The sequence below is a fragment of the Mytilus californianus genome, unplaced genomic scaffold (genome assembly GCF_021869535.1).
Source record: "Mytilus californianus isolate M0D057914Y unplaced genomic scaffold, xbMytCali1.0.p SCAF_6, whole genome shotgun sequence".
Classification (NCBI taxonomy): domain Eukaryota; kingdom Metazoa; phylum Mollusca; class Bivalvia; order Mytilida; family Mytilidae; genus Mytilus; species Mytilus californianus.
This window is the reverse complement of record NW_026262712.1, coordinates 7,451,247-7,471,006: the sequence shown is the minus strand read 5'-3', so window position 1 is coordinate 7,471,006 and position 19,760 is coordinate 7,451,247. Positions and strand designations below refer to the sequence as shown.

At 31.2% G+C, this 19,760-nt stretch overlaps 1 protein-coding gene across 3 annotated transcripts in view; it reads left to right on the top strand.

The window, feature by feature from the left end:
• Positions 1-19,760, top strand: part of LOC127706905 (low-density lipoprotein receptor-related protein 4-like) — a 285,549-nt gene that overhangs the window by 137,104 nt on the left and 128,685 nt on the right. For 2 of the 3 annotated variants that reach the window (XR_007984618.1, XM_052211634.1), the window contains exon 1: positions 10,876-10,992. The exons of the other annotated variant lie outside the window; for it this stretch is intronic. Coding sequence is in view for 1 of the 2 variants with exons in the window: in XM_052211634.1 (XP_052067594.1) it covers positions 10,932-10,992 (61 nt within the window). In the remaining variant the exon portion in view is untranslated. Of the gene's footprint in view, positions 1-10,875; positions 10,993-19,760 lie in introns of those variants that run through there. 3 annotated transcript variants of the gene reach the window in all.

Sequence of the window (19,760 nt, the reverse complement as noted above, 5' to 3'; positions counted from 1 at the left end):
TAACTATAGATTATGGTGTTTAGTTACTTTATATCAAACCCTAATATACATGTACAATGAATATATGTTCATGAACATGAATAACGTTTGACTCAATATGCTAATGACACTTTCCTTATTTGAGATGGAAGTGAAACATAATTAAAGGAGAATTTATAATGTTTTGATTTCCAAAAATGTCAGGTTTGAACATTAACTCATCCAATATAAAGATGCGTGGGTTGTGAGTCATCATTATTCAGACCCTTTTGTCTGCTCTGAATTAAAATTTCAGTAGTTCTATTAACATTTTATACTTTTGGAAATCGATTTCTCTTGAGATCTTGACAGTATTCCAGAAATTAACTTCTCATAAAATATGAAATAAAGGTCAGACATGCTTATGACTTGGCAATATTAAAAGTTACTCGTAAAGGGAAAAATACTGTTTTCAAGACGTTGGCACTGCCAACAATAATCGACATGTTTACTGCACTGTCAACTTTGCCAGAGTCGAAATATGGAATAAATAACATGGTAGAAATACATTAATCACAAGAAGACGAAATGTAATTATTTTACATGTTTTGATAGATACCTTATGATTAGCTTGATACATGTATTCGATCCAATCTAGATGGTGATTGGCTATCATTGTTATCAAACCTAGAACAGCATGGTGTAGAAAGAATATTGCATTTTCAGAAGGATAAACCTCACAGAAATCACTGATAATCTAAAAACAATACTTTTGAAGGATGTACTGTGCAGCTTGATATAACGATTGTTCATACTGATGTGCAATCTTTTTTAGGCCTTGTTAATATAGAACCTAACGATTTTTATAATTTATGTCCGGTACAATGTAGGACCAACACTTCAGACAAATAATTTTTTGAAGTCTCTTTTCCAACATTTCAAAGCATATACGATGAGAAAAATGCTGAAGAGAACTTTGCTCATGTAAGTTTTGAAACGTGTAGTTGTACTGGTAATTTTTTGGAAGATTATTGTAGATCAAAAAAGCCAAATGTGTAGACAAATATCCTGTCGATAGAAATATGTAACTTCAAATTTAAACGTTCTTGTAATGGAAAGAATAACTAATTATAGCAATTCCAGATTGGTCAGAATATTATATTATGTGAAGAAAATCATGAAAAGACACGTATTTAAGAACTTGTTAATATACGATTGTGCATATAATAATTGCAACGTATTGCTTTAAATTAACACCGAGATGTTGTTAAATGAAATTGGAAACCCGGCATTTATCATGATTTTCAAGAACACATGATTCAATGGCTGAATGACCCCACTTCAAAAGTATTGAAAACTATCGTTCTACACTAACAATTATATCTTGGCGTACATTAGTTAAAACCATTCGGGATAAGGCCCTCAAGGTATATGTAAAACATAAAGTTAAGCTAAAAGGTAAAACAACAAAAACATCGAACTCCAAGGAAAATCCAAATCGGAAAGTCCTTTATCAAATTGCAAACTTGTCAGTTAGAAACCCCAGCACACCGACCACCTGTTCCCCTATGTAGCATGCCTCACCCCTCCGTTCACTATTAACAGGTATACAGGGTTGAACATTTTTGAGAAAGATTGAGATTTAGAATTATCCAGAAGTTCTTTAGAGTCCCTCAGAATCCGCATATGGTCAATACCACTACGCGAGTAAACAGTTTCACAGTATTTCTGAAGACCCTCTTTCACTGCGGACAGAATTTTTGTCAATCTCATGGACAATTCCTTTGTAGAACATGCAGATGAGCCGATAATGTACCGTTGTTTGTACGGAATTTTTTTAAGCTTAGGTATCCAATACAAACAAGGTAAATCCTCAGATTTGCTGTTCATTGAAGCCATGGAGGACTTATGATCCACAAAAATCTCATCTTTGCCAAATGATATGTTTTTGTATGTGGTATTACCTGAGTGCTCATTTATTCCTAATTCCTTTACAAGACACTCGTAGTAGTACGATTTGCATATCAAGACAATATTAGTTAAAGCTTTATCCGTATTAACAACAACATATTTATCGTGAAGAGATGATAGACATTTCCCATCTTCCTCGTCTCTGAAAACGATGATTCACACAGTTTTTCAACTTATAAATTCGACGTTTTATTAGAGACCGGGTTGTTTTGTAAACGACTGTACGTTTTGTAAGGTTTCAAATAAAACATGGAGCATTTGTTCTATGAGTGTTCAATAGCAAATCTTATATGGGAATCTTTTTCTCGAAAATTAAAACAATATTTTATGAACTTTAAATTATCAAAGGCACATAATTTTCTTTACCTTAAAAATGAGTTTACTTTCGACAATTATGATTATAATTGCAGAATCGTAAAAAAATAAATATATATATACACATGCAAATTGTATGATAAGAACACGAGTATAATTGAGCTCAGAGCAAAAATATGAAAATAAGAGGCAAGTTACCATTACAGAGCAAAGAAAAATGGTACCATGCTTTTTTTCCAAAATTATTATTTGCCCCAGTAAAATACATGTTTACTGATAGGTAGATATATAAAAAGAAAGAAAACTTACAATGATTATCTTCAGTCTATAAAGAGCAGATCTTTACATAGATGACATGCTTTTCTTGCAATAAACAAGTTGATTTATGTTATTTAAAAGCGAGTATATTAGTGTGTGTATATGTGTGTATGTGTGCGTATGTGTTTGTAATTGTGTGTATGTGTGTCTGTGTGTATGTGTGTAATTATGTAATAGTAGACATGTAGTCAACTGATAACATTTGTTTTGTTATTTGTAAAAACCCGTAACACCCTAGTCGGTGGGGATAAAATAGGATTGTGAAACCATGACTATTGAAAAAAAAATCAACAGTTGGTTGTTCATAAGAAATAGTTGGCAGCATAACAAAAAAATCTTACTGAGATTTTTGTTCTGAAAAGACCGTCCACTTCTCAATATGAAATTACTTAAAATAATGTACGTATCTTTTGAAAGAAGATATTTCCCTAATCAGATAAATCATGGACACATATAACTTTTGAAAACATATAAACGTATATGGTTATTATTTTACACTTCCTTATTTCATCTTTGTATTAAGATGATGATATATTAAACCCTATACAGATGACGTGACACTGGTCTTCGTGTGATAGCAAAGATAATTATTCAGTCACATGATAGTATTTTTGAATGTTTTATAAAAAAAAACTATTATAAGTCTTACTTTTTATATTGAAGCACGTTATTGACAGCTGGTGTACGATCGAAAAACGTATGATTTTTTTTTTCAACCGGTTCTCGTCATGGATTCACTTAAATTGATGAGACATTTAACCTCATATATTTCATACCCAGTCACTTGTCTTTGTAAAAACCGATTGAGGTGTGTCAGTCTTCAAATATCTATCTCCAACATAATAATATGATCTGTAAACTTAGATAACTGTTAAATAAACGTGATTTGATAGTTATAAACATTATATAACAAGCATGTATTAATGAATATATAATAACTTTATAAATTATTCTGCGTTCTGGTATTTACATGCACTTGTCATCTCATCTTGATCATAAAAAATCAAAAGGTTTCAATAGGACTCTGTATCATTTAAATAATGTGAGTTTAGAATCAATGAAATATTATCGTCTGAGAAGCCGAAGTGAACAAAATCAGCTTTGTCATAAACATGTGCAGATGCTGTTATAATATTATGATCATTAAAACTGTTACTTGTGTTAGCAAAAAATACTCTAGTTCTAAAAATTATTAACTAAGAAGGAAATGTTTCATGTTATATTCTTCTCTATGAAAGAAACAAATCTTGCACTGAATTGGAGTCTGTGCTTCCCATGTCATGGTGAACTCCCCGATCTATTATCGCAAATATGTTTGCTGCAACTATTTTCCACTTCCAAAGAAGCTTCTTCTAAAAAGTACTAATAGCAAGGATAGTGTTTTTTTGGTATTTGTGTCACTTTCCTTGACCATGATGATTTGGTGAATGAACTCGTTGAGGTAAAAAAAAAAGAAAATCGAAATAGGAAATATATTCTTTTTTAAGATATTACTGACACTAATGTACGTTTTTTTTTTTCATTCTAGCTAGGAAGATTAGGAAAAAAACTCTATTTTCCGAACCCCTCCCCAAAGGTGACTGACGAATAGAAATATGGTCACCATTGGTCTTCTTCCGACCGGCAATAAAATTATCGCAAAAGTCGGGCCTCAGATTAGCTGTACGGGATGTACAAGTTAGCATCCACATCCGGTCAGAATGGTGACGTTAAACTCTATGCGAGGCCCGCAGGTGGCCTATTGCAAGGCTAAATTTCCGTTCCTATCCAATATACCCTCTTTTTTCGTGGCAGTCTAAATTTTCCCGACTTTCATCCCAGACGACCTCTATTGCAGCACCTACCTAGTGTATCTATTGCTAATTTGTTCTCGTCCTGAACATGCATGAACTATTTGCAACTGGGCTTAAAGCAACCAGCAATCAATCAATCAATATCCGACCCTGTGTTTACCCTTTTTCAAATGTTTTATTTCGACACCAGTATCATCTTTCGATATGTCTCCAGAATGAGTTATCGGTTTTTAAACTCGATTATGCAATGGATATAATTACAGTTGGAAAATGTGTTTCATATTTTGATAATTTACTGTGAAAAGTTAGAGCACGAAATTACTATAAAACCAATGTCAATATGTGAGACTCCATATGAATAGCTTTCAACATTTTGAACATTTTTGTATCATATTTTCTATCTATAATATAACTTATTGTATACCCCTGTCTTCTATTTCTAGCTACGGGCTATATTTGTCGGATAAAATATCGGATAACCCATTGATAATGTTGTCCAAGCTTGATCTTCAGCCAAGTTGCAGAGGAACAAAATTTCGTAAAACGGAGGAAAACAACGACGATTGGTGACCAAAGGCAAGATATTCTGTATACTGTAAACAGAAATAAGTTGCATTTCGACTAGGCCTTGTAAATGGACACTTTTTTGGCACATTTCTTTTTGTGACGTGACTTAAATTCAAAAGTCACTTTGCTGCATATCAATAAATGTTACTGAAATTTTATCCATCGATCAAAGTTTCGGCGTTTTCTTTAAAAGTAAACGGCAAGTAGAAAAATCAGCTGAAAACACTCCAATAAAAACATTGCAAACACATTATACACACAAATCCTGTAATCTACTGTACGTATCGATTGTAACATTACTTAAGAAATATCAGTATTATGATGTCAATCTGTTGTTATTTTCATTATTTTGTCATCACTGATATTTTTTCAGAACGTTTTATCATGAAACTTCATCGTGTAGAACATGAATGTTCCAATTATCATTGTTTGCACAGGAAGTAATTGTTTGCCACTGCATTCTCCACCGGCGGCTATATTTACCACTAAGCATCAAAAGAAAGCATTGATTATGGTGTTTATATATCCAAACTCGTTCCATATGCCCGTGTCTGTAGTGACGTGTTGGATTCCATTGAGCGTAATCTATGTATGACTGGTAAATTATTAAATCAGTGATTTTTTTACCACAAATTACTCAAAACCTTTACTAAATTCTTTCATATGTACAAAGATTTGGTTTGCAATTTTGGCTGTACCTGATGTTGTTTACCGAGCCCGGGAATTTATATACGATCCGGGTAAACTTATCAATTCTTCAAATAAACTTATCTTAAAAGGTTACCAATTCAACTCTGTTAGTATATCTTTGTATATTGTTTTTATTGGTATAAATCTTGATTGTGTTATTATCAAATTAAAAGCATACTGAATATAATTGTTATACTCAAATGGACTTTAACGGTACTAAAATATGTCAATACCTTTATTTTGACATTGCACAAGGTCATGTTTTTCTCTGACTGTTAATGACGTCTTTACCTTGAATCCATTGGATGTTGGGTGTGTACTGATTGATATATTAGTCTCAGATGCATGCTTTGTTTTATTAGTTGTTATTGGCTTTAAACTAGCTGTCAGTAACTACGAGTTCTCTCAGAACTGTACTAAGTGTCTTTATTTGGTTAGCGATGCTGGTTCATGTCTGTCATATTTGTTTTTCGTAAATTGTTTTGTAATAAATTAGGCCGTTTTTTTTCAATTCATTTGTATCATATTTTTCATGACGGATAAAATTGAGAATGGAAATGGGGAATATGTCAAAGAGACAACAACCCGACCAAAGAGCAGATAACAGCCATAGGGCACCAATGGGTCTTCAACGCAGCGAGAAAATCCCGCACCCGGAAGTGGTCCTCAGCTGGCCCCTAAATACAATTGTGTACTGGTTCAGTGCAAATGGACGTCACACTAATCTCCAAAACATATAAAGGAACTAAAATTTATAAAAAACATACAAGACTAACAAAGGCCAGAGAATCCTGATTTGGGACAAGCGCAAAAATGCGGCGGGGTTAATCATGTTTTGTGAGATCTTTTATAGCCGACAACACGATATGAATTTTTCTCATTGTTGAAAGCGTCCGGTTGCCTATACGTGCTACTATTCACTTTATTTGAACTTTGGTGGATAGTTGTCTCATTGGCAATCATACCACACCTCATTATTTTTATATAGTTAAATGTCATAGAAGGCCAAAAAATAGCATACAAACATAGAAAAGCTATTAATCTGGATGTCCTGTAGAATTGTTTTTTTTGTTCAAGATAGCCGAAAACAGACAATTGTTTTGCTATTTTTTGGCAAGCCGGAAAAAATTGCCACTGCCTAAATCAAATAACTGCTATGTTAAACTTAACCAAGTAAAAATGATAAAGAGAGTAAAAGATATCAAAGAGAAAGCAAACTCATCAGTCGAAAATAAAATGACAACACCATGGCGATAAAGGAAAAGGACCAAAAAGACAAACAACAGTATACAAAACACAACATAGAAAACTTAAGACTGAGCAACATCAAGTCCACCAAAAATCGAGGATGATCTCAGGTGCCCTAGGAGAGTACGCAGATCCTGTTTCACACGCGACAATATCACTTTCTAATTGTACATTATGTTTGTCTATAGATAGATATAAGAAGATGTGGTATGAGTGCAAATGAGACAACTCTCCAATCAAGTCACAATTTGTAAAAGTAAACCATTATAGGTCAAAGTACGGCCTTCAACACGGAGCCTTGGCTCACACCGAACAGCAAGCTATAAAGGGCCCCCAAATTGACTAGTGTAAAACAGGAAAACAAAACCATTCAAACAGGAAAACCAACGGTCTAATCTATATAATAAACGAAAAACACTTATGAACCACATCAACAAACGACAACCACTGAACATCAGGTTCCTGATTTAGGACAGGTGCAAATAAATGCAGCAGGTTTAAACGTTTTAATAGGCGTCAACCTATAGACTTGGATATTCTGTTGATAATGGATAATAACCATAATAACCACTAAAACTATACTGATAAATGTTTGTGTTGTTTTATATTTGATGGCTTTGCTTTGCTTTTAACCCTACCCCAACTTGTGATTTTTTTCCAAGAAAAATTGAAATTTTAAACCAAGAGCGATCTAGTTTTCTGCTGTCATGCAAATATCATATTTCTAGAATTTCAATCAATATTGTTGGGTCAAATCAACTATTATCTAACAAAAGAAAAGAAACATCACTTTTTGATATCATCACTTCGTTACGGCATTAAATCTTTATCGGTTGAAAGGCTGAATATGGCATTAGATTAAACATAAGAGGGACACACATTAAAAGATACCACATATACACCTGCTGACATTCCTTTAAAACACGCTTGAACAATAAAGATCAATGTATCGTTGTCGTAATGTATGCCGATAGAAAACTTTCCTCTCACACTTCAAAGGAATTTTGTATCACAGGAAATATTTAATAAATTTATTTAAAACTTTCAAGTACTGAAATTATAGATGCTATTTCATGGATTTAAAAGGATTTTACTACGATCTTTAAATTTGATGTAATAAACATATTTCAATCTTATTAAAATAATGTTCATTAATAAGTTTCATGTATGTTTTATCAAGGTAACATTAAGGGTTCCAATTTTACTGCATCAGAGGCACAATTAGACAACTAATATAATTTTTTTCTCCGATCAATTAAAACTTTTTTTTTACTTTTACAGGTTTTAGATTTCGCAATCTCCAGTTTGCACATACATAACGTTTGACAGAGTTTAAAGCACAGACATCATTATGGTAAATCTGAAAACAAAACGATTACAAGACAGACATTCCCACATTGCTAGTTAACATACAATTTATGTACATGTACAGTCATAAGATCCCTAAAACTAGGAAATATCATGCATATTGTACAAGAAATATGCTATACCTAAAACGTATTGTAAATTATAGAAAAAATAATTGCAGAAAAAAATCAGCAAAATCCTTCCACCCATTACAAAACAGTTTTTTTCAATGGACTATCTCAGATCACGTTTAAGTACTCAAATAGTCAAAAATTTATGTTTGGAGTGAATGCAACTCTAAATCATCTTTCAAACAATTTTATAAAATGAATAAATTCTTTTAGTTAACATCGTTAAACATCCAGAATAAGAACTGACACACGAAGTGCTATGCGACACAAAGGAAACTTAATACAGCTAAATTCGTCTAAGGTCATTATTGCCTCGGGGAGTCGGAACCTTGGTTTTTTTAATAATTGTTTGATTTATCAACGGAAAATTTGACGAAAGTTGTACGAAGTTATCTCATTACCGAAGCATTGACTATTGAGTTTATGATACCCCGGGGCTACTTAACAGTCTACCAGCGGTGGTATCGACCCATTTGTAGTAACTGAAAATAACATTATTAATTCATTCGCCCGACAATTATTATCAATCTACCTCTATCAAAAATTAATAGGATGTATAAGACCTTCAAACGCAAAGTAAAGAGTGACCACAAATTATCTTTAAATAGCCAAATGGATCGACGGTCAACTTTGCCTGCTGAGTCTATGATTTAATGGTAATTGTTTTTGTTTTTTTTTTGTTTATTTTTTGGGTGTTTTTTTTTTAAGTTTTGTTTTGTTTTGTTTTGTTTGTTTGTTTGTTTTTTTGTGTGTGTGTGTGTGGGGGGGTTATGGAATTAAAAAAACAAACAATGTTAGCATTAATATTATAGACACAAAGGACTAGCTGGTTTTTTCTTTACACATACACACAACACTGTTTTTATTTTGAATAACGACGGAAAATTTAACGAAAGTTGTTAGAAGTTATGTCAGTACAGAAGCACGGACTACTAATTTGATGATGCCCTCACCCCATTAACAATGCCACCAGCAATGGTATAGACCCAGTTGTAGAAAAGGAAATTAACAGTGTTAATTCATGTGTCCGAAAATTACCTTCATCACAAACACTCAAACCAACAATTGAAAGGCCAAGTATGTATAAAACCTTAACACCAATAGACCACAAGGGATCTACAATAAACAAAATTTATCGAAATTTAACTTTGCCTGATTAAGATAGAACCTTATTTTTTTCATTTCTTAAAAGTGTCTTTATCTATCAAAGAAACATGTAGGAAAAAGTGTAATAAATTAGGCATTGTATTCCTGTCCATTAAGAATGTTTGCATGTTTTATTTTGCTTCCATTGAGATTATGCATGTACCAGTTCTGAAAAAAACAAATATCATAAACTGGGTTTCGCATGAGGGGAATCTATGATAAAATGTTTTTAATAACACTACTGTGTTTACTAAATAAAATACACTTAAACAGGTAATGTATTTAAACAGGAATAGTACAAGCAAACTTGTTACATGAATACATTTTCTAGTAATTTAAACAATCTAGGTGTAAAACAGAATTATTCTGCCTTCTCGTTTGCATCAATTCTAGTGATTAAATTAGTATCAATTATCGCTAATTATATTATTAGCTCTTATACAAATAATTCCGAGCATTCCTTTAAATCACATATAACTGAGTATCGGTAATTCAAATGTTGTTTTTAAATCGATGAGGTGGTTTAAGGTAAATCAAAAAGCAACAATGGATAATCTTAAATGAGCAATCAGTCTTTTTATTCTGCTTAACAGCCTCGTTTAATCCTGTAATTAAAACAATCAAAAGATATAATCTTAGCTTGCATTAATGATCAACTGAAAGGTGGGCTTCATTTTATCTTGTTCGTGTTCAGATGAAAAGCTTTAAGTGTAGCCTTTAAAAAGACAAAATTTTAGTCTGGCCGAAAATTTATAAAATTTTAGCAGTTTTAACAAAACATACAATCATTGTATCTTAGAAAACATATTGTAAACGAAGATACAATTTGAGTCTTTTCAGACAGTTATTTTAACAATAATTACAGGCTTTTTACCGTAAGAGCACGGATTTTTAGGAACAACTAGTTGAAGCACGCTTAATTCACAGGACAAGACTTTTGTAAAGTGGAGGAAATGACTGAACACCCAGCATATCCAGTGATATTATTTTTTTTAATATTTAGCCTGACACAATAAAACCAGGTACCCAACTGACATAGTTGGTGTTTGCTTACAATACAATGGTTGGTGTCGCTAGAAAAAGGAATTAACGAAGATACCTTAACTATGTCTAAGTATGTGCAACCTATTTATCTGTATTTATGTTTTGGTATTTCAGATATTTGAAATCATTTAATAATTAAAAGAAATTGATCGATATCTCTTCTTCGTTTAAATATGTTTTTAAGCTTTTTGTGGCATTGAGTAAATATCAATTAGGTCTCTAACACCATGAACACACTGTTTGCGGATTGAAAATCCTGATGATATGTAACAGACCGGTAAAAATACACCCGTGAGAAAGATACGCTAAAGTAAACACATTATTTTGTCGGTATTAAAACCCGAAGATTCACGTTTAAATATTCAGTCAAATAAAGGTTGATACAATCCTAGTTCTGATTGAAATGGAAGTAAAAGTTTTGTTTTGTTTGTGTGTTTTACTGCATTGCATACTACTGGCATCGTGTAAGTATTCTCGTGTACTGTATTATTTCGCAAGATTAAATAGAAATTTAAACAAACATAATTGTGAGATCCACGTCATCTGGGTTCTGGTTAGTAGTTGTCTCATTACCAATCATACCACCTATTCGTATTTAATATTAAAAGAATCGGGAATGCAAATTTTAAATGGATTACAATTACTTTTACTTTAAATAGGTGTTTATTGAGATGCGACTTTATAAAGTACAAATTGAAGTGACGTTATACAATCTCTTGTAAGAGTCCTAAAAGTTTTTCTTTCTTTTTTGGGGGAAGTGAGAGGATCGTTCATATCGAACCAATAACAAAACATGTATGGGTATTGAGGGTGGAGAGTGTTGCAACTAGAGGTCGTATTCTAAATGTTTACACAACATGATAGAATTTACAAAAAAGGTCAAATATATATGTAAATTTGACGACGAACATAATGAAATCAAGATACTGAATAAGCGCGCGGTAACACAATCAACCGGTCATGATTTTTTAAATATTAAGTAAAAGAGCTAGACATTTGAAATCAAGATATAAATTGCGTGATTAGTTTGTATTGGTTTTTCTTGATCTGATTTCTAATGCGTTACTTATGTTTTAATTGTTTTCTGAATTTTTAACATGAATACATCTAACACTCAACATTCCCTTTTTTCGTTTTCGTTACTTTTCTTAATAATTTCGATTGCGTGTTTCGTTCATTTCAAATTTCATTCATATACGAAATTGACTGGTTAAAATCGTATAGTGCTGTAAACGTGTCAGTTTATGAATGAACGTTTACATAATATATCAACGATGGTATTATTCTAAATCGAAATTAATCCATTGTGTTTCATAGACAGATTTCGTACTTTAAAGATAACTACATTACGCATATTTTTCATCATCTACAACACTGACGACCCTCACTCCTATCATACTGGTTAAATCATTTAACATGCACTTAAATATAATTACACAATTTTGAACCGTTAGATGTATGTACAAAATAGTTTTTTCTGGCGTATTAAACCGTATTGTTTAAATACTTCCTGTTAGACTGTCTTATTAACAAGATGAATATATTTGTTAACCAGTTCACGAAGTGTGATCGCTATCTTAATACACATACAGTGAAACTTGCGAAAACCGAACCTTGATTAAGCCGAATTTCTTTTAAATGTCGGAAAAAATAGCACATTAATTAGTTGTTCAATGTTAATAGAGAGCAGACACGTCATGCAGTGTTGGGAACGTTGTATTACATTATTTAAAGGTGGTCATGTGACATATTGCATTGTTTTTATTTAAACGCAAGTAGTGGTGTCGAATGTGTGTGTAAAATAATAATTACTACTACAAGTTCAAATGATAATTATATATGACATGTATGAGTTAATTGTGTTGACACATACTTGAAAATACAAACTTTTCTCACGACAGCATATTTCCAAAACAAATTTGAAGTTAACAAACGATGAACAATTCGGTGAGTTGTCTATATACAGTTGTTGCTATATACATCAAACATTATGTTTCCATTAGAAATTAAAGCTGTGGGGTTTTATATCAACTTGAAAAAATGTGTTTACAGAAAACGAACATGCATTACGCTTCAAACATACTGTTTTCATCTGCGATTGGCCTTAGATACATTTAAGAATTCCTCGTATACACCTTATTGAATGACAATTAAAACATATTGCAATGCAAAACAGTCCGTTATTTTGTATAATGTGTTGATCTCGTAAATACGTAAATATCGTTAGTGTATACAATATTGTATACAACTTACAGTAACAAAACCTTCCAATTAAACTGAAGTTCAAAGGATATCTCCTTTTAGCCTTTTGCTTGAAATGCAATAAATAGATAGTTCAATTTGAACAGAGTCATATTGAGATATAATTACTAATATTGTTCAACCATTTGAACATAGTTTGATTATATCAAAACAGTTTCGATTTATAACATTCAAACAGAAGAAATTGCGTTTTTTTTTTGGTTCATTTATATGGGAAAAATATTGCATTTAATTTAATTAATAACACTCATCCAATATCAACAACCATTTTTTTTTAGGAAACAATGAAACGACAGGCTCCTGACTTTGGACAGGGCCATACAGAATGAGGCCATATTAAAAATGTTCGAAAGCACCAACTCTCCCCTTACCCTCCCCCTACTTGTTTTCTTATCAAAATGTCCCATATTAGAAAAGACTATTACAAAGGTCAAACGAAGCAGGGTATAACTTTTTTTTTAAATTACGCATGTCAAAAGTAAAATAACAAAAATACCGGAAAAGCTCAAACACATCTTACATAAGGTAACGCAAACGTAAACGTAAACGTTTTTCGGATATATGTTCACTGCGAAATAATTAGGACATGCTATCCCCGTACCAGCTACATGGGTGCATGTCAAAAACGTTATTTATAATAATACTCTGATGTTGAGTTATAGGCTTTACATTAGTGATAGTCACACACAACAGTTTGGCGTATGATATTTAATAAACATGCTCAATATTAAATCTACAAGTATAATCTTGTGTTCAGTATAGATGTATTGAAACTACACTATACAGATGAAAATAGTTTATTTTCAAGATTATATTAATTGGTCCGTTTTGAACACCATGTCGGGACCTACCCTTTTACACAAATATACAGCACCATTGAAGAAACCATGTAAAAGTAAACCAAAGAAGGACAAGGTCCTCAATTGTCTAACAGTATAAGTTAAAAGTTCAAAGTTCTTTATTTTCCAATCAAGTGCCCCTGACGGGACATAATGACAGCAATTAACAATACATTCTCATTCATAACACATAAACATATAAATGAAGATAAAATTGAAATTCACATAAAGTGGCTGAGATTATAATTGTCTATCATAGAAAATATATAATCATATAAAATATTACTGCACAAAAACAAGCATTGTTTGATATATACGTTAGTTTAGTTCTTTCAAAGTTTCATATCATTGATTTTACTGCCATGCCAGACTGCCAATACAAATAATATAATCATTTTATCATATAGTTTGCCAACAGAGGTCCACCTTGTCTCTTATCCAGAAAAGCAAGTTGAAGGAATAAATAATACAAGTCACTAAAAAGGAAAAGAGACCAGGGGCAAATGCACTTGGACATGTTAGCAAGTGTGATTTTAGACACCGTCTTAACCTCCTCGTGACTAGTGCACACACGTTTTTTTTTTATATACTTGTACTTGCAACCTTAGGCGTTACTGTTTGATGTGAACTTGACTGATCGGTAAATGATCGATGACCCATAGAATCCGTCAGATAAGTCAAATAAGCTATGTGAGAGTTACTGTGACAACGGTCAGCGATCAGTTAATTAATGTTATGCACGGATCGGACGGATATGTATATAATTAAAATTCTTATGTAAAACGAACCTCACAGTATTTACATTCGATAAACGCGGACCTTTACGAAGACACCTTTACTCGTTAATTTGTATTCAACTTGATCTCAATAACACATACAGAATTATAAATTACTTTTTAAGGATCATATGATGACTGCTTTAGCCATATTTTGACTATTTTATTTATAATGTCTGTTTTGTTCACGTATCGTTGTAAATATAACGGAATTTGATAAGACTGTCGTACAAGTGAGAGGTTTAGCGCTATAAAACCAGGTTCAATCTACCATTTTCTACATTTGAAAATGCCTGTACCAAGTCAGGAATATGACAGTTGTTGTCCATTCGTTTGATGTGTTTTGTCATTTGATTTTGCCATGTGATTAGGGACTTTCCGATTGAATTTTCCTCGGAGTTCAGTATTTTTGTGATTTCACTTTTTATGTATTACTTCATATTCTCTTATTTTAGTTTCTGCCAAATAAACATAAGTGCAGAATAACGGCATTCTAAGTATACTTATGTACCACTTAAAAGCGATAAATTGTTATCATTTAAACTAAATACTCTATTTAGCAATTATGAATTTTAATGTCACTAGATGATGAATATATAAATAAAATAACAGTAAAGAAACTTAAATATTTGTTTGGGTTGATTAAGAGTGTTGTTTTAACTTTTTTAATTTTTTTTTTAGATAATGCAATGCTATTTGTAATAAGTAGTTTTTAAAGGCCTCAAGATAAGTTTTGTTTTAGAATTTTAATATAATAAAAATTAAAATACTTAAACTTTTGTTTGTGTCGAATATGAGTGTAATAATTTCTTTATTTAGAAGTTATGAACCGCTATTCGATTTCAGTATTTTTTGTTCATCAGGATTGGTTGTTTCTCATAAAATATGCTGGATTTTTAGGGAAAAGATACTTAATATTTGAAAGTGCTGCTTAACAATGTAGATACTTCTTCTCATATATCGGAAATAATGCAACATCAATTGCAATCAGTCATTATAAATGCCTTTAGATAAGTAATTTGTATAAAATGTGAATAATTGAAGGATAAATATGCATAAACGTTTGTTTTTGTTGAACAAGAATGCAATCATTTCTTCAATCCAATGGAAATCATTGACCGCCATTGGATTTTTGTACTTTTTATAGTTAAGGATTGGTTGTTTTTCATAAAATTTTAAAAATATCAGAGAAAATATGCTGAAATGTTGTTCGCATTGTTTAAAATTACCAGTTTTCTTCTTTTGATGAAAATGATGCAATTTTTTTGGTATCTAGTTTTTTCAAAGGCCTTAAGATTAGATTTTTTTTATGAGAATTTAAAAAAATATAAGGAAAACATACCTAAAATGTTGTTTGTGTTTAGTATGAATGGACAAATTTCTTTATTTTGATAGAAATTATGAATCGCCATTTGATTTCAGTATTTTTTGTACATCAGGATTGGTTGTTTTTCTAAAATTATGCTGAATTTCAGGGAAAGATACTAAATTTGTGTTCGCGTTCCTTAAACATGCAAATATTTCTTCTTTTATAACAGAAATAATGCAACGTCAATTTCAATCAGTCATTATAAATGACGTTAGATAAGTAATTTTGTGTAAAATGTGAATAATTGAAGGATCAATATGCATAAACTTTTGTTTTTGTTGAATATGAATGCAATCATTTCTTCATTTTAATAGAAATCATTGACCACCATTGGATTTTTGTACTTTTTTTATATTTTAGGATTGGCTGTTTTTCATAAAATTAAACGAATATCAGAGAAAATATACTGAAATGTTGTTCGCATTGTTTAAAATTACCAGTTTTCTTCTTTGGATACAAAATGATGTAATTTTTGTGGTATCTAGTTTTTTCAAAGATCTCAAGATCAGATTTTTTATAATATAAGGAAAAAATACTTAAACTTTTGTTTATGTTGAATACGAATGCATTAATTTCTTTATTTTGAAAGATATTGTGAACTGCCATTTGATTTCAGTACTTTTTGTAAATCAGGATTGCTTGTTTTGCATGAAATATGCTGAATTTGAGGGAAAAGATACTAAATTTGTGTACGCGTTGCTTAAAAATGCAAAATGTCTTCTTTAAATCAAAAATTATGCAGCGTCATTTTTAATTAGTCATTATAAATGACTTTGATAAGTAATTATGTATTTAGTGTGAATAACTTAAGGATAAATATACATAAATGTACACTTTTGTTTGTGTTGAATAAGAATGCAATCATTTCTTCATTTTAATGGAAATTATTGACCAACATTGGAATTTCTTGAATTTTTTGCATCATAATGGGTTGTTTTTCACAAAATAAAATGAATATCAGAGGAAATATACTAAAAGTCTTTCGCATGTTTAAACCAAACTACCAATATTTCTTCTTTTTTCGAAAAAAACCCAGAAATGTTATTTATAATAAGTTACATGTATTTTAAAGCTCTCACGATAATTTTGTTATAAGAATTTAAAGATAATAAGGACAAAAATACTTAAAAATATTGAAAATAATTCACCGAAATTTGCAATAAACGATTATTTCATTTCATTTTCCAGAGCATTTTCGAAAAATAAAAAAAAAATAACAATCGCGATAAACACAGTTTTAGCACTCTTCGGGTTTGATAACATATAACCTTATATAAAAACGAAAATCACCATTCTTTTATAATGATATTTAAATTTAGTTTTATATGCATATTTCTCTTCTTTTAAAATTCTTAAAACTTTGCTGAATAATTATTAAAACAATATGTTGAGCTTTTGTACTTGAACGTTTCGTATATTCAATGGCGCCATTTTAATTAAATGAAACGAAAATAAGATTCCATAATTTGTATTAGTTCATCATGTGACGTAGTAGAGTTCAATCTGTCAAAAAGGTCAATCGGTCCGATCCGTCCGATCCGTCCGATCAGTCAAATATTTTAACTATAAGTCTTACGGATTGGTGACGTGAGTTTGACGTGAACTTGACAGATCGGTGACTGATCGATGACCGCTGATTGATCGCTAAAATAGTAACGCCTAAGGTTGCAAGTACTGTATCACTTTAATGCAAAAGTCACCAAGGGATGATTCTTAAAGGTTTAGGCATCTCTTTGTCTAAATATAATGAGTACTTTTAAAGACATACGTTTTATAAAAGCATTCATAGAAGTATTTATTACATTCAGCAGTGACAGCAGTCCACAATATATTGAATATATTTAAGTATAATGTTAAAAACTTTTAAATGACCAAAATAAAATATTTATTGAGATCATAACATTAATCATAGTTGTAAACAGCACATACCTATACATACATATGCATATATATAAATATTCAACACCCTAGCTTAGCAGTAGCAGGTGCAAGTGAAGTCCCAATGCTCCCTAATTAGGATGTTCATGTTTGGCTATAAGGCAACACATTTTACATAAAATTTCATTATCTTCATTATTCATCATACAAATAATTTTTTCAGGATTTTGTTATTGGGTAAAATTATGACATTGTTAATTAATAGCTTTAATGAGATTACAACGCTCAACTTTATACTTTGTACAAGTAAGTAAAAATTGGTTCTCATCTTCTACCTCGCCAGATGAGCAATGAATACACAATTTCTTTTGCCTGATAATACCTTGATATCTTCCTAACTCTATTTGAAATCTATGAGCTGATATTCTGATCTGGTAAAAATTCTCATCTGCCCAAAGTCTTTTATAATAGTAAAATAATTTTCAAATCCAAAGTTTTGTTTAAACTTGAAGTATGTACACAGTTTGCCATCTGATAATGATGTTTTTGCTTTTGCCAAAGATTAATATAATGAGTTTTCATTCATTTTTTACTTGTCTTCTTAAAACTATTTGTTGTCATTGACTTTAAGTCAATTCGGTTGTCAAACATTACTTTTTTTTCTGTATATTCACAGAGCCATACCAAGAAGGTCGTTTGTTTTCGTACAACTCTATGGAAGTTAAATAGGTATTTAAAAGTAGGAAATTGATTATCTAAATGTTCTAAGCGGTGCCAATATCTCAGCATTGCATTGACAACATTAACATGTGTGGGTAATCTGCCAAGCTCTGACAAGGAGGCAAACTTAGAACTCTTTTTGCCACAACCCTGAACAAATTTACATAATTTCACATGCAAATCTTCACATTTAAGTCTTTTATAAATTTAAACAAAGGACAAATCAGGGTTTTTTTCAATCTTGTGGTAAAGGGATTAAAGTACTCCCAAAGTTCGCAACCATATAATAATATTGGCAAAATTTTGTGATCGAATACATGTAATGAAATTTTGGGTTAAGAACAATGAGAAATAAATTCCTTGCACAGTTTAAAATAAGCTTTTAGACCCTTCTGATACAGTTCATTTTTAGCATAGGAGTAAGATCCAGATGAACAGAAAGTAATGCCAAGATATTTACATTTTGTTACACATTCAACAGTTTTTCCATTGTAATTGAAATTATATTTGAGATGTCTGTGTGACTTATTAAATATTAGTACTTTTAGTTTAGATAAATTTACAGTAAGAAACCACTGTTTGCAAAACTTATCTAAAATATCTAGTTTTTGTTGAAGACCATGTGATGAGAAGGAGAGCAGAACAATATCAATTGCATACATCAAACAATGTATAGGCCGATAATTCAGTATAATCGGGTCTGATGTTTGTTTCAGTAATAAAGGAAGATCATTAATAAAAATTTTGAATACGTTAGGACTTAAATTGTCGACTTGCTTAACTCCCAATTTACTTTCAAACAGGTCAGTGCGAGCAGTGTTACTTGTTTTTTTACAAGATTTACTTACAGAATACATATTCTTAATAACATTATAAAATTTAGTACCAACCCTAATTGCTAGGAGTTTAAGTGGTAGTCCTGTATGAATTACAGTGTCAAAAGCCTTTCTTAGATCTACAAAGAAGGCAAACACTCTACCATCTTTTTGTCAACAAAATTTATTAATAATACATTTTAAGATAAAAACATATGGTCAGATGTTCTAGCCGTTTTAGTGAAACCAATCTGAGCGTCATCTTTTAGATCATGCTTTATTAAAAAATTATCCAATCTAGAGTTTTATGCAATTGAAAATTTACCAACACAGCTGGTGATTGTCAAGCCTCCATAGTTACATGGGTCATCTTTATCGCCACCTTTATGCGGTGGCTTTTTATATCCTTCCGCCCATGATTCAGGATATAAACCATATAATAAACTGGTATTGAACAATTTAATTAAACATTTTGTTAAAAAAAATGACCACTTTTCAACATGTTCTTGCTAATATGATCTAGCCCATGAGCTTTATCCCCTTTTAATCTACCAATACGTATAGACATATGGT